This window comes from Nerophis lumbriciformis, linkage group LG12 (genome assembly GCF_033978685.3).
Source record: "Nerophis lumbriciformis linkage group LG12, RoL_Nlum_v2.1, whole genome shotgun sequence".
NCBI classification, from domain to species: Eukaryota; Metazoa; Chordata; class Actinopteri; order Syngnathiformes; family Syngnathidae; genus Nerophis; species Nerophis lumbriciformis.
In genome coordinates, this window is record NC_084559.2 from 35,591,818 (window position 1) to 35,608,145 (window position 16,328).

The 16,328-nt window shown below is 37.8% G+C and overlaps 1 protein-coding gene across 2 annotated transcripts in view; it reads left to right on the forward strand.

The window, feature by feature from the left end:
* Positions 1-3,303: 3,303 nt before the first annotated feature.
* Positions 3,304-16,328, forward strand: part of mtx3 (metaxin 3) — a 15,239-nt gene continuing 2,214 nt past the window's right edge. Inside the window, exons 1-8 of one of the 2 annotated variants that reach the window (XM_061986486.1) lie at positions 3,304-3,440; positions 5,221-5,290; positions 8,403-8,479; positions 8,556-8,648; positions 8,722-8,904; positions 8,970-9,046; positions 12,656-12,813; positions 13,023-13,111. In XM_061986486.1, coding sequence (XP_061842470.1) covers positions 3,360-3,440; positions 5,221-5,290; positions 8,403-8,479; positions 8,556-8,648; positions 8,722-8,904; positions 8,970-9,046; positions 12,656-12,813; positions 13,023-13,111 — 828 coding nt within the window. In that variant the 5' untranslated portion in view covers positions 3,304-3,359. The remainder of the gene's footprint in view (positions 3,441-5,220; positions 5,291-8,402; positions 8,480-8,555; positions 8,649-8,721; positions 8,905-8,969; positions 9,047-12,655; positions 12,814-13,022; positions 13,112-16,328) is intronic. The other variant, XM_061986487.1, reaches the window with a different exon arrangement.

Here is a 16,328-nt window from a genome sequence, read left to right on the forward strand (position 1 = left end):
GAATTATTAACCTATTATAGCTCAAACTAATTCACATCTAATATTTCAATTTGAACATTTTCTGAGGGAAAAGTGGAAAAATAACGTCATTGCTCAAAAAATAGAAATGAATCGAAATCATTGTTGTTATGAATGATGAGCCTATTTAAGGCTCAAATTACTTAACAATAAATATTCCACTTTGAAATGTTTTTTTCGGGAAAATATTACATATTTTGTGTGTTTGACATAAACAAATTATAACAAAAAGGGCATAAAACAAACAACCAAAAAAAAAAAAAGCCATAAAATATAATAAAAACCTATTGTAATCAACAAAAGTTGAAGTAGAGATTTAAGTGTTGAAAGTTAAAAAAAAATAAAATACTGTATGATTTATTTTTAACACTTGGATCACTGAAGATTTTAGTGGGATTTTTTTTTAACTGTCTTTGTTCAAAAACTAATAATGAATCAAAATCAATGTTATGAATTATTAACCTATTTATGGCTCCAACTAATTCACATCAAATATTCCACTTTCAACATTTTCTGAGGGAAAATGTTGCATATTTTGTGTTTTTGCCATATAAAACATGGTTTTATTGAACATAAAGAGCATAAAACATTTTTAAAAAATGTACTTTTATATCAACAGATATATCTAAAATTGATCTAGAGATTAAGGTGTTGGGGTGGAAAAAATGAATGACTTATTTACTTATTTTTAACACATTTTTATGACTGACACCCTTCCGGTTAAGGTTAAAAAAATTGTATGTATACAGGTATATTATAATGGTTTTGAGAAGAAACATATCAAAATGGCCACTGCATCTTTGATTTTTCCGTGTGCAGTCCTCAGTGGAAAAAGTTTGGACACCCCTGGTGTATGGGAGGGTTTAATAAAAAAATGCTTTAATTACCATGAAAAAAATGTCATTCAACTTTGGATTTATGTTTTGTTTCAATTTGGTGCGTTTTTATGCTTGTACATTTTAGTGCATCTGGTAAAAAAAAAATGGGCAAGGAAGGGACATTTGTTCTGGAAGCATAGCAGGACAGATGTCTGGTGCTCATCTGAAAATGTCATTAGAGCATTCTGGCAGTCATGTTATTGCTGCGTAAAAAGAGGTGTATTGTTCTGTTTGTGCTCAATAAATTCTACCCATGATGCAATGTGTTTAAATTCAAATTTCATCCATTGCTAAGCAATGCTAGCTGTGATATTCATGAGTCACCATAAGGGGATTTTAGATATATTTTACCTTCATGGATCACAATATTAGCTAGTGAGTAAATGAGAGTGCAACATATGTATTAAAATAGAATAATAATAATAATGCTATTTTTCTATTTATTACACTATAAAGAGGAATGTGGTCCCTTGTGGAGTAATGGTGCCCCTCTGGATGGCCCAATTGCTGTGTCAGAAAAACAAACTGAAAGCCAAACCATTCATGCCATTGACTTGAAAGATGTGACATTCGCGAACGATTCAAATCTTTTGAATGGCTTCTTTAAGTAAAGGATAAGAACCAGTTTTCAATGCGTTTATGAAATATGGCACCACCTTATGGAATGTTTATATTGTAAATATATTGGGTCAACTTCATCCATCCATCATTTTCTACCTCTTGTCCCTTTCGAGGTCACGGGGGGTGCTGGAGCCTATCTCAGCTGCATTCGGGCGGAAGGCGGTGTACACCCTGGACAAGTCACCACCTCATCACAATTATAATGAATATTTCTGAATAATTCCCAGCAATATATATTAGCGTTGTCTCGATACCAAAGTTATTTCGATACTTTTAGGTACTTTTCTAAATAAAGGGACCCACAAAAAAATTGCATTATTGACTTTATTTTAACAAAAAATCTTAGGGTACATTAAACATATGTTTCTTATTGCAATTTAGTCCTTAATAAAATAGTGAACATACTAGACAACTTGTCTTTTATAAGTAAGTAAACAAACAAAGGCTTCTAATTAATCTGCAGACATATGCAGTAACATATTGTGTCAATTTCCATTCTACTATTTTGTCAACATTATGAGGGACAAGCTGTAAAAAAATGTTAATTAATTTACTTGTTCATTTACTGTTAATATCTGCTTACTTTCTCTTTTAACATGTTCTATCTACACTTCTGTTAAAATGTAATAATCACTTATTCTTCTGTTGCTTGATACTTTACATTAGTTTTGGATTACACCACAAATTTGGGTATCAATCCGATACCAAGTAGTTACAGGATCATACATTGGTCATATTCAAAGTCCTCATGTGTCCAGGGACGTATTTCCTGAGTTTATAAACATAATATGAATTTTTTTTTAAACGAAAGATATGATGCCAAAAAATATTGACGTAATCATAGTAGTATCGACTAGATACGTGCCTGTACTTGGTATCATTACAGTGGATGTTAGGTGTAGATCCACCCATGGCGTTTGTTTACATTTTGACGCCGGTGAGCTACAGTGTGTAGTGAAACATGATTAGCTATTCCTCGTCCTGCAGGGATGATACTTGTAAGAAACGTACTTTATTTGTTGCCGTGGAGACCAGGATTAGTGATTTAGAAGTAGCTAAAACACTGCCGACGGCGGATGGATTTTAGCTGCTAGCTAGCTAGCCATGTCTTAAAGCACCTCTTCCTGAGGGCGTTTCAGTGTTATAACTTCACTTTTATCGTTAGTTTTTAAGCCAAAATGCGTCCGTTCTCCCTTTTCTGTCTACACACTGTGTCTGCTTGTAAGTACTCCGTGATTGTGCGCTGCCGAACATGCTCCTCTGCTCTTAAACCAGCAATGCCAAGACATGACGATGACGCGGGCACAGGGGAGTGCGGGACCGGTACGTTTCAGAGGTGGTATAGTACCGAATATGATTCAATAGTATCGCGGTACTATACTATACCGTACAACCCTAATATATACTAAGTTAAGTTTGAATTATTTTGGTCCAAATCGTATCTCATGTCTGGTTCCAGTATTTGTTTCCTTGATTTAAAAAAAATAAATTATATATAAATAAACAAATATTTTGAACAGCTCTTTAAAAAGGAATAGCCCTTAAATATCAGGCTTCTTTCAAAGAGTACTATTGTAAAAAAAAAAGACTAAGAGTAGTTTGCAATAGTAAATATTACATTCATATCCCAGCAATGCAAGATCCATTTTGTTTATGCTATAAACAAACATTTCACAATAACCTAAAAAAAAACATTAAAAAAAACATTTAAAATGATGAGCATATTTTGAATACCTATTTTAATAAAAGCTGTATTTGACTAGAGAGGTGTGCCTGCTTGGAGGCGTGACGTCACGTCATCGCCATCTGACGTAGTGTGACGTCACACACGCTGGAGCCAACATGGCGGCTGCCATGGAGCTGAGATGCTGGGGCGGCGACTGGGGTCTGCCGTCTGTCCACAACGAGTCCCTCGTAGTCCTGGTAACATTTCATGTTTGTTCGTCTGAACAAGGCCGTTATGTACCTCACTTTCCCCCGGAGTGACATTTTATATTTATTCTGTCTTTCATCTCTGCCTAGCTTCCATGCTAACTTAGCCGCTGCACTTCGACATAGCAGAAAAAGCACAACATGGCTTTTTAACAACTCTCCTATTACATGTATAAAGTTGTAATATACAAATATTAATGGACGTTTTGTCCGAGTTTGTCAGTCATTTTGAACAAAATGTTTTCCTTCAAGGTCAGTTATTAGAATGACATCTGCCACTGTTTACTGCTATCTGTCTACTCCTCACCTACCATAAACTTCTCAAAAAGCATATTTTCTGAATGCCACAATGCTTTCATAAAAAGTAATAATTACTGTGACTACAAGGAACAAGATCAGGTAGGTTTATGGAAAAGTGCAATTACCGTCAGTTGATTAATGAGAGGCTTTGTGATAATTATTCCCATTAAATTGGTTGCATAAAATAAGCAGCAACTATTGAAAAATAAAGAAAAATATATGTTGATATTAATAACTAATAACACGGATTTGTCTTTCATATATGTGAAACGTTTTACTGTTTACCTTCGCTCATAAACACATTATAATGGGACTGTGTGTGAATGTACGTTTCCCAGCATGCTTTGTTGCAGTAACAATGACCTTTTTGACTGTCTTCTCACGTATCTTCATACTTGCCAACCCTCCCAATTTTCCCGGGAGACTCCCGAATTTCAGTGCCCCTCCCGAAAATCTCCCGGGGCAACCATTCTCCCGAATGTCTCCGATTTCCACGCGGACAACAATATTGGGGGCGTGCCTCAAAGGCACTGCCTTTAGCATCCTCTCTCACCTGAAAAGGAGACTATTATATCATACTTGCCAACCCTCCCGATTTTCCCGGGAGACTCTCGAATTTCAGTGCCCCTCCCGAAAATCTCCCGGGGCAACCATTCTCCCGAATTTCTCCCGTACAACTATATTGGGGGCGTGCCTTAAAGGTACTGCCTTTAGCGGCCTCTACAGCATGTCGTCACGTCCGCTTTTCCTCCATACTAACAGCGTGCCGGCCCAGTCACATAATATATGTGGCTTTTACACACACATAAGTGAATGCAATCCATACTTGATCAACAGCCGTACAGGTCACACTGAGGGTGGCCGTATAAACAACTTTAACACTGTTACAAATGTGCGCCACACTGTGAACCCACACCAAACAAGAATGACAAACACATTTTGGGAGAACATCCGCACCATAACACAACATAAACACAACAGAACAAATACCCAGAACCCCTTGCAGCACTAACTCTTCCTGGACACTACAATATACACCCCCGCTACCACCAAACCCCCCCCCCCCCCAACCCTGCCCACCTTATCTGATTTGCTTTTCATGTTTTTTGCTCACTTTTTGGCTTCACTACAGCGTCATGCTGAATTATGCAAATTAGACAATGACTTCATAACCCCACTTGCTTTTTCTGTAACAAGGATTTACTGAAAATGATTCATAGTCTGGTCCAATGGCGGTTTTCTGATTTGTGCCACATTCTGGTTTATTTTATTTATGAGTTGCATTTTAAAATACCAAGTAAACTTCTCCTTCCTTCCTTCCATTGTTTGCAAACGAGGACACTTAAATCGTTAAATCCCTCCTAAAGTATATCAAGAACCTTTTTAATACAAAGGGAACATTGAGAACATGAGTCAATCACAGGAAAGAAACATTCTGCCTTGGCATCTTAATCATGTTGTTTTCTTCTAGGCCTACGCTAAGTTTTCTGGGGCTAAAGTCAACGTTTCTCCTATAGACTGGACATGGAAAACCCTAACAGGTAGGCTGAAGCAGCTAAATAGAATGTTTATGTCCCATTCGTCTGTTTAATATGTGCAAGAGGGACAATACCAGTAAGACCATAGGATTATTTCGACCTGTGCTTAATTAACCATGTTTTCAGGCTAGTTGAGGGAAAGTGGAAAATAATACAAGTTCACTGTTGTTAAAATTGGCTTTTGCTTTCTAATGGACACTTTCCAAACTGCAGGAGTGATTTAGATGCCCTATTAAACTTTCTTTGAGCCATATTCTCCCATGTGCTTAAGTAGAAAAAGCTGCACAAATGTAGGGATTTTGGCCTCGAAGCATTCTGCCCGTCGATTTTAAATGAGTCACTGCACGCCTTCATCCAAGATGCAAAGATGCAAGAGCAAACCTTAAATGTGTACATCACCACGTATTCTCCCATTAATGGTACTATATGTAATAATGTGGCCAGAAATGGTACTGTAATCACGGTCAAAATACTGTAGTTTGCCACCCTCTCTCCTTGACTGCCAGATACGCAGCCGAATCCAGCTCAATCGACTGGGGTACTCCAAGGAACTTCAAACTTCCACTGCCTCTTACTAGGGGTTGAGGTGCTGGGACCCTAATAGCTGATTAGACAAGTGTTTTGTCAAAAACAAATCTCTAACCAACACATGTTTTACAGAAATTAGGCTATTTTCAGGAAGAAGTACGTCATGCCTGCGTACAACATCACAACAAATGGCAATCATATGGTTATTGTCAGTGTTATAACACAAAGACTAAAACAAACTACAACCAACGCTGACAATGGTTATACTGGTGAAAATAAGTACAGCATGCTTAGCAGCCTCTTGTACGCCCAAAACTAAAGAGGAGACATTTTACTAAAAGCATGCCTATATACACGAATGAGGAATTATTGTTTTATCATGTGATTTGGCTGTCTCCATACGTTTTACATTGCCATGATGACAGCCGTGCTAATGTTGGATCTCATTTCCTCAGCGTATCAGCATATTGAGAACAATATAGGCACTGACATCATGCATATTGTTTTCATGTTTTTCCTCACTTTTTGGCTTCACGACAGCGTCATGCTGAATTATGCAAATTAGACAATTTTTTTTTGAAAATATATTTTGCCCTTTTAGGACATGCAGGCTAACGGGCATATATTTCCCTCGTTAGCCTATATGTCGATGCGTCATTGACCGGGCTAACATGCTAAGCATTACACTTGAAGCGAAGCACCATCACACTAAGCATTCGTTGCACGAACATACTAGCTTTGTTAGACAAGATCATAGACTGTATTGGACAATATAGTTTACATACCAAATGTCCATTTCCATCTATTACAAGTATTAAGAAAACGTAGATGCATGACTTACCTATCAAGGAGGACATTTGGAGCAAGTTTGGCGTCAGATGAAAAATCTTCTCCGCCTTAAATCGTCTCCATCTTTCAAAGGCATCCCCGATACAAATCCTTTGTTTTGTTCCTGGCTTTGTCATGAATAAGTTGAGAATCGTAACGACGCCTTTTAGATTTACTAAGGTCTGACATGTTTAGTAACTTTACCAGTGGCAGTAGCTAGACGAAGATGGCGGTGCGTAACTGGCAACCTGGATGTGACACACTCACGGACTTTCTAATGGGTCAAACGGTGTAGGGCGAGACATCAAAATGAAAACAATAACAACATTTTGGGGCTGTAAATCAAATTTTCAAATGAGCATATCCCGGCTGAACTACTGTTATCAGTTATAGAGGTATTCGAAAATAACATGATTTATTCATGCCTTTTGAAATATCAGGGCCATTTAATGATGACTTGACATGAAATTATTACTTATGGCTCCTTTAAGTACTTTTGCTCCTAGAGTCTGTAAGGGTGCAAGAAGTCCAGTATGCCAGGAGGGTGAAACATTATATTGCACTTGAAGTTTGAATGCAGTGTACACCACACGTAATAAAATGATAAAATAAACTTCTAGAAAACTAACAAATCTATTTTGATGGCTTCAATTGAAAACATTCATTGAGATGAGGATAAAAGGACTACAATTCTACTCTGAATCAGCTATCAAATATCATATTGGCTTCATTAGAACAGCCTGTTCAATGCATACAAACATTTTGTCTGGACTGTGATCATTGAACAATGCAAATTTAGTAGAAATTGCGTATATTAGACACTATAAAAAGGATGAGAATTTGATTCGCAATCGCTTTATTATACAGATATGATCAACAAGAATGTAGTAGCTATTAGAATAACAGAACGATTTAATACATTTTAATCATTTGGTTCGATTTATTTTTTTGATAGTTACTGTCAAAAAAGCTTTAGGCATAAAAAAACAACAGAACTTTCATATCATGGTTACTATTATTATTGCAGTATTGTTGAATGTGCTCAAAAAGTACTTATACACACACTGACCTTCTTTTGACAAAGTATTTTTAACTAAAATAAATAGACACAATGTCAGAAAAGTCACTAGTTTACATGTTTTGTGTTTATTATGCTTCACTAATAGTGTTTTAGTCTTAGTATTTTATTTGTTCTAATGGTTAAGCTTTTATTGTTTTAAATATTGGTTTGTACTATAGCACTGTAAGATGTATTTAAATGAAAAGTCGGTAAAAAAGAAAATGTATTATATTATTTATTTCTGGCAGGCGTAGTGGCGTCAGCAGTCCTTGAGCGCACAATAAAAACACATCTGTCTCGTATTCGTCTGAATATAGATCGATCACTCTGTTCTAAGAGAGCACAGCTTGTACGTTCGATGTACACCATTGAATATCTTAGTTGCTCAGACAGGAATGTGTTTCTATAAGTTTAGATTGGGGTATGTAGTTTCTTAATGGGGAACGACATCAATGTCTCTTGTTTTCATGTTAGCATTTAAGCTCGCAAGCAGGCGCCAGTCAGTCTTGAGTTTGTCAAAGTGCAGTTATCAGTCACGGTTTTTCTATCATTTTAATTTAAATTGGTAATGCTAAGCGTCGGGAGTTTTACTGCGGTTATGATTAATACCGTTTATCGTTACATCCCCAGCGCAAACAGAGAATAGGGCTTGTTATAATCAAGTTGTCTGTAAATGTCACATGATGGTTTGTCTTGTAGCAACAGTCCCCGAGCTGCTTTGCGGCGATACTTCAGTAAAAGAACCTTCTCAGATTCTTGCCTTTCTGAGGAAGCAGGTACGAGTGAATGTTGGGTGCATGCTCCTCAACTAAAGGTGAGCAGATACTTATGATCAATTTGTGTTGTTTGTAGAGGTTTAATGCAGACTATGAGCTGAGCGCTAGACAAGGAGCCGACACCATGGCGTACATCGCTCTCCTACAAGAGAAACTACAACCTGCATTGGTAACACCATCTCTTTTTAGTATGTTCACTGATAAGTTGCACTAATTACCAGTTTTTTTTCTCCACTTCCCAGTTGCACACTTTCTGGTTGGACGCAGACAACTATGCCAATCTGACACGGCCATGGTTTGCGTCCCGTTCGCCGTTCCCACTAAATTTCCTTGTCCCCAGTCATCACGCCAGCATCGCCCTCACCCGCATCCTGCTGACCAAAGGAGACTCACCACAACGAAGAATTACTGAAGTGGAAGGAAAGGTAGACACAGATGGCGGTTGTTGTTTTTTTCTCTCCTTTTCTTAACTGCTCTTTGTCACTGTCAGCTCTACAGCGACGCCAAGGAATGCCTCAATCTCCTCTCCTACAGACTGGGCACAGCAAACTACTTCTTTGGCAACTTGTAAGTAAAAATGTGTCAGTTTACATTATCAGCCACAGCAGATAATTGTAGCGACACTTTGTTTGTCCACATTTTGACTCTATCTAGAGATTAAGATGATAGAACAATGTGGAAAATGGTCAAAAATCACCTCCCGGGTGTGAGTTCCACAAGTCCTGGGAAGAGACGAAATGAGGAAAATGTCAAAAATACCCCCGGGATGACTCACAGGGGAGCTGGGAAGAAAAAGGCAAAAACAGGCCAAAAGGTCAACATTCCTGCCCAAGTCTAAAACAGGCCAAAATGTGGAAAAATTAAGAAAATGGTCAAAATTCCCTCCCTGGGGAGTGACTTCCACAAGTCCCTGGAAGAACCAAAATGAGAAAAATGTCAAAAATACCCACTGGGATGACTCACAGAGGAAACAGGGGGGAAAAAAGCCTAAAACAGGCCAAAATGTGGAAAAATGTCGATAATGGTCAAAATTCCCTCCTTGGGGTGCGAGTTTCACAAGTCCTGGGGAGAGCCAAAATGACAAAAATGTCAAAAAAATACCCACTGGGATGACTCACTGGGGAAACAGGAAGAAAAAGCCTAAAACAGGCCAAAATGTGGAAAAATGCCGATAATGGTCAAAATTCCGTCCCTGGGGAGTGATTTCCACAAGTCCCTGGAAGAACCAAAATGAGAAAAATGTCAAAAATACCCACTGGAATGACTCACAGAGGAAACGGGAAGAAAAAGCTTAAACCAGGCCAAAATGTAGAAAAATGCAGGTAATGGTCAAAATTCCCTCCCTGGGGTGTGAGTTTCACAAGTCCTGGGGAGAGCCAAAATGAGAAAAATGTCAAAAATACCCACTGGGATGACTCACTGGGGAAACGTGAAGAAAAAGCCTAAAACAGGCCAAAATGTGGAAAAATGCCGATAATGGTCAAAATTCTCTCCCTGGGGTGTGAGTTTAACAAGTCCCGGGGAGAGCCAAAATGAGAAAAATGTCAAAAATACCGCAGTTATGGCTGCCATCAGAGGGCCGCTTGTAACAGCGAATAATGTATGAATTTGTCTCTGGATTTCATTATTAATTATATAAATTGTTTTAAGTAGACTGTTGATTTTACAGTAAAAACTTTACATTTACAACATTTTACGGTAAAATATAAAGGGTTTTTTAATTTTTTACAACATTTTACGGTAAATGGCAAAACGGTACCACTGTTATTTGTGTTAAATTTACATTTGGTTTTTACAACATATTGTGAATGCAAAAACAGTACAAGTTCTTTTTTTATTCTGGCAACTTAGCTGTCAGTTTTTCTACTGTAAAAAACAAATGTTCCGTCTTTCCATTTACAGTAATACACCGTTAAAAACAACAACCGTAGATTTTACAGTCAAAAACTGGCAGCTCAATCAACAGAATTTTAACGCAATAAGCAGTAGTAGTTTTTTTCAATTTACAGTAAAATGCTGTAAAGAACAACGTAAAATGTATTGGTATTTTTATGGCTAGTTTGCTGTGAAGTTAAGTATTTTTATTTAGACAAAAACATGTTTGGAATGTATGATAATATACTGTAATATTTGTTGCAATAATGGATACTATCAAAGTTTAAAAGGTAGGCAATTTCAAGCAGTACATATATTTTTTCTGTCAAAATTATAAAAATCAATTACATTTAGTGAAAAAATATTAAATACTTTATTGACACATATAATTTCCAGGTGTTTGCGGGCCAGATAAAATGATGTCGCGGGCCAGATCTGGCCCCCGGGCCTTGAGTTTGATACCTGTGTTCTAGTCTGTACCTGATGTTGCGCATTGGCTCACATGCCTCTTTACAACCAGGTGGGGCGCTGTTCTGCAAGTAGCAGCTTTTTTTCCAACAGTGCTGTTAGTTTATTCAGGTCAAAACTGCATTAAGCTATCATGTATGATACACCATACATGGTCTCCACTCATCTCCTACTGTGGAAGATGGTCCTGTGCAACGTCAAATCGAGTGTGAGGGATAATATTCCTTAAAATGTGCTCATTCTAAACTTCTAGTATGATAATTTGTCATTTCCTATTTTCAACACTGCTTCCGTAATGCAACCTCTCTACGAAGTTTAGTGGAAAACATGCAGTTGAATGTAGGTATCTGATGATTTAGCAAACAAGATATATGCTTTAATTATACCCTTAGTCAGTCTCTCCAGGATTTTGCGATTCAAGCAAATTCAACCAATCCCCGCGATTTATGCATGACCTCGCAACTTTGTCAAATACCTGCCAACCAGTGTCATTTTCCCAATGGAATTTGTCACTGAGCAATGCTTAAACACACTTATTTGTTTCTTGTGTAGACAAAGCAGGAACAGCAACGTGTAAAAAAACATAATTGCTCAAACGGCACAATTGTGGCTTTATCGCGTAGCTCAGAACTACTTCCTGTTTCTTTCCACAGGACAAATTAAGCATGTAGTACATAAACATTCACTTCCTAGTTTACATGTATTTAGATTTTGATTATTCATCCTTTTATACAGTATATCCAGAATAAGACAAGTAACGATTTTCATTTGAAATGCTGACCTAGCAAAGATGGAGCATTTACATGTTAGAGATGTTGAAATGTGTTGACAAACTCTCGTCGTCTTTAATTTACTAACAAAAATTACTGCTATGACTCACTCTTAACAGTTAAAAAGGTTCATAGCGTGCAGGGTTAATTTGTTGGAACATAAATGAATGTTGGAGTTTGCATGTTCTCCCCGTGACTGCGTGGGTTCCCTCCGGGTACTCCGGCTTCCTCCCACCTCCAAAGACATGCACCTGGGGATAGGTTGATTGGCAACACTAAATTGGCCCTAGTGTGTGAATGTGGGTGTGAATGTTGTCTGTCTATCTGTGTTGGCCCTGCGATGAGATGGCGACTTGTCCAGGGTGTACCCCGCCTTCCGCCCGATTGTAGCTGAGATAGGCTCCAGCACCCCCCGCGACCCCGAAGGGATTAAGCGGTAGAAAATGGATGGATGGATAAATGAATGATAAAGATGGACCTTTTAAATATAAAACATACACGGGGAATGTCTGCAATTTGTGAACGACAAACTTTCTTTCTGTAATTATTTTCTGTAATTACAGTTTTTTTTGTAACTAATTATTACTATTATTAGCTACAATTAATTAAAACAGTGCAGTAATTAGACAATGAGCACTGAGTTTGGGCTTTTACTGCCATCTAGTGCCTACGTTTAAGTCTATCTAGTATAAAAGGAGTGAAACATCAATACAGTATTTGTTTTCCTATTTTTGTTGAAAAATGTGTCTGTGCTTATAGAGGTTATGGTTACAAATTATACTTAAAACGTTGATAACAAATTGATATAATCACAAGTGAAATCACAAGAGTCTCAAAACAGCAGTTTTTCCCGCAATTTTCTGAAAACTGTAGGTGTTTCCAGTCACACCAATCACAAAAAAATCCTGGAGGGACTGCTTAGTGTAGATAAAAGTCATAGTATTTGTTGTAAAAGTAGAAATGTTTGATCCAGCTGTAGAGGCAGTAATAGCTAAGGTTATATAAAGGGCATATTGAAAGTGAACACAGTGGCTGGTGTGCTAACATGTGTCTATGATTGTAGGCCCACCAGCCTGGATGCTTTTGTCTTTGGGTTTGTGGCTCCACTCCACAAGGCCCACCTCCCCAACAGCCCCCTGCAAAGTCACCTCCGGCAGCTGGAGAACCTCATGCACTTCTGCGACAACATCCTGTCCGTCTATTTCAACCCGGCCAACCCTTGTAAGATCTGTGCACATACAGAGAAACGTCACACTTAGGGGCTTCAGTATCAATGTTCACTGATCAAGCCAACTAACATTCTCAACTATTTCTGACACCTTTGTTTTTCTTCATGCTTGTTGGCTTTTTAGGGGTTAGCTCATTTCTCCTGTTCCACCAAAGCTTTGTCATTTCTGTCCTTTTTTCCATGGATGTCCATGTATTTCCAGGTCTTCCCCCATCTGTTCAGGAAACAATGGATGCCAACCTCCAGAAACTAACTCAGCTTGTAAACAAAGAGTCCAACTTGATAGAAAAGGTGCTTCTGCTTTTCATTTCTCTTCTTTTGATTGCACATAAATCAGGGCGGCCCGGGGGCCAAATCAGGCGTGTTCAGTTCAAAACTTGGGACAAACATTTTTGGAGCAAATTCTTAAAACACTAAAGTGCTCCTGTTGTATAGAGGACCTTGGACCACTGTGAACACATTGTCAGGGCCCTGGAATTGACATTTTAACTTTGCTAGCAAACATAAAACACTGCAGTCCAAACTTGTGATGTTTATAACTTGAGGCAATTACACTTTTTTTTTTTTTTTTTCTCTCGGTAATGTGATTTATGTAAGTAAGATGTTGCTGTAGCTTTTTTACTTCAGATGCAGTCAGTAGTCATTTGTTCAACTTATTTAGTTAAACTAATGGTGTTCCTCAAGCTTCCATTTTAGATCCTCTCTTTTTTATCGTTAGTGCTAGTGCAACCAGTGTTCATTTTAAAAACCTTGTGGGAGACTCACATTTTTGCAGCAGATTCTTGAAAACACTAGAGTGCTATTATAATGATGATCTTTAACTAGCTTTTTTATTGAAGGTCCTTAAAAACAGCGCTCCTGTAATTCTGACAAAATAAATAGACCAAAATTAAATGTCTACTGTAGAGGACGGTGGTTCTCTGGAATATACAAAATAAGACTAATAAGAAGTCTGCCTCCCGCTCCTTAGCTTTCTGGAAGCTTTCTCGGTGAATATCCCTGACATAAATACACCCACTGGCCACAGCTAGACATAGCTCTGCAGTCTAATGTTTAGTGCAAGAATCACAGAGTGCAGTTGTCATTAACTATATTGTGCATTCATGTTGTTTCCTACTCATGTTACTAGGTCCTCATGTTAATGGGGTCAAAAACCTCTTAGGTTTATGAGAGTAACGGGGGGTGCACTTAACTGGTTGCCCATCAATTACAAGACACATACAGGTGAAACAAAAAAAATAAGAAAAATAATATTGTGCAAAAGTTCATTCATGTCAGCAATTCAACTTCAAATGTGAACCTAATATGTAATATAAACTCATTACATGCAAAGTGAGATATGTCTAGCCTTTATTCGTTATAATTTTAATGATCTTTGCTTACAGTGTTTGAAAACCCCAAACCAATCCCAGTTTTACAAAAATTAGGTTGAAAATATACAAAGCAATTGAGAAGACATACAAATACAATACTAAAAACGGACAAAATTACATTTTTTATTTTTTTTATTTTTATTAAAATACTTTTTTTTTTTTATGAATAATTAATCGATTTATAATCGGAATAAAAACAAATCGCAATTTGGATGTAAATCGATTTTTTGGAGCAAGGCTAGTATACACTGCTACAGTGATTCTCAATTTGTGGTATGTGTACCACTAGTGGTTCGTGGGCTTCATCTAGTGGTACGCCAAAGAATCACCTGATTAAAGTACAGTGTGTTTTTTTCATATATGTTAAACTGTGTGTAATGCTACAGTTGCCAAAAATATTAAATATACTTGTAATAACAAAATAAAACCTCAGCCTTGTTTTAATGAATGCGTAGGTCTACTATGCTACTGTATTTAATGTTGGTCGTATTGGTGGTACTTGGATAGTCAAGTTTTTCTGAGGTGGTACTTGATGAAAAACGTTTGACAACCACTGCACTACTAAATACAGTGCATCCGGAAAGTATTCACGACGCTTCACTTTTTCCACAATAAAAAACTTTTTCTTTTTCTTTTGCAAATGTATTAAAACTAAAAAAAAAATCACATGTATCTAAGTATTCACAGCATTTGCTCAATACTTTGTTGGTGCACTTTTGGCGGCAACTTACAGCCCCAAGTCTTTTTGAATATAATGCCACAAGCTTGGCACTCCTATCGTTGGGCAGTTTCAACCATTCCTCTTTACAGCACCTCTCAAGCTTCAGAAGGCGTTGGTTTTCATACATGATGTCTCTGTACATTGCTGTATTCATCTTTCCCTCTATCATGACTTGTCTTCCAGTTCCTGCCACTGAAAACCATCCCCACAGCATGATGCTGCCACCACCATGCTTCACTGTAGGGATGGTATTGGCCTGGTGATGAGCGGTGCCTGGTTTCCTCCAAACATGATGCATGGCATTCACGCCAAAGAGTTGAATATTTGTCTCCTCAGACCAGGGAATTTAGTTTCTCATGGTCTGGGAGTCTTTCAGGTGCATTTTGGCAAACTTTTTGCTGTGCTCTCTACCATACTGGCCTGATTGGTGGATTGCTGCAGTGATGGTTGTTCTACAGGAAGGTTCTCCTCTCTCTACAGAGGAATGCTGTAGCTCTGACAGAGTGACTATCTTGTTCTTGGTCACCTCTCTGACTAGACTAAGATGAATGCAGCAATGTACAGAGACATCCTGGATGAAAAACAACATTTCCCATTCAACCTGATAGAGCTTAAGAGGTGCTGCAAAGAGAAATGGGCAAACCAGCCCAATGATAGGTGTGCCAAGCTTGTGACATCATATTCTAAAAGACTCGAGGCTGTAATTGCTGCCAAAGATGTATTAAAGTATTGAGCAAAGGCTGAATCCTTACGTACATATGATTTCTTATTTTTTTAGTTTTAATAAATTTGCAAATATATCTTTTCAAAAAACCTTTCTTATTGTCGTTATGGGGTAATGTCTGTAGAATTTTGAGGACAAAAATTTATGTATTCCATCTATCAAAATAAGGCTGTAACATAAAATGTGGAGAAAGTGAATCGCTGTGAATACTTTCTGGATGCACTGTATCCTGGTCTTGTTTATTTCTCTTTGAAAAAAAAACCCAGCCATAGATTTGACTGATTGTCAACAATGGGGAAAATCTAAGAAACTAGATTTAAAAGTGGAAATCCTTAGTGCAAGACAGCCCTTGTGTCAACAAAACTGTGGACACTTCCTCAATATTAAAAACCCACACATTTTGTCAGTTGCTGTCTTTAAACTCATATTGAGCTTGGAAAACTAAAAAAAATGTATAAAAGGCACACAATGTAGCACAGTAGCTAACAGCAGCACTGCTCCACTGACTGACTGAGCATCAAAGGTCGATTAGCTCGTCCACAATAGATGTGCTGCCTATGATGTTTCAATGGGTGGGTGAAACGTCCGTACGCTAAGACAAGGCTCGCACACCAAAGCATATTTTTATTCGGTCTGTGGTTCATAAATCGAAAAGTTCGTACAATGAGGGATTTCTACTGTAAGCACACA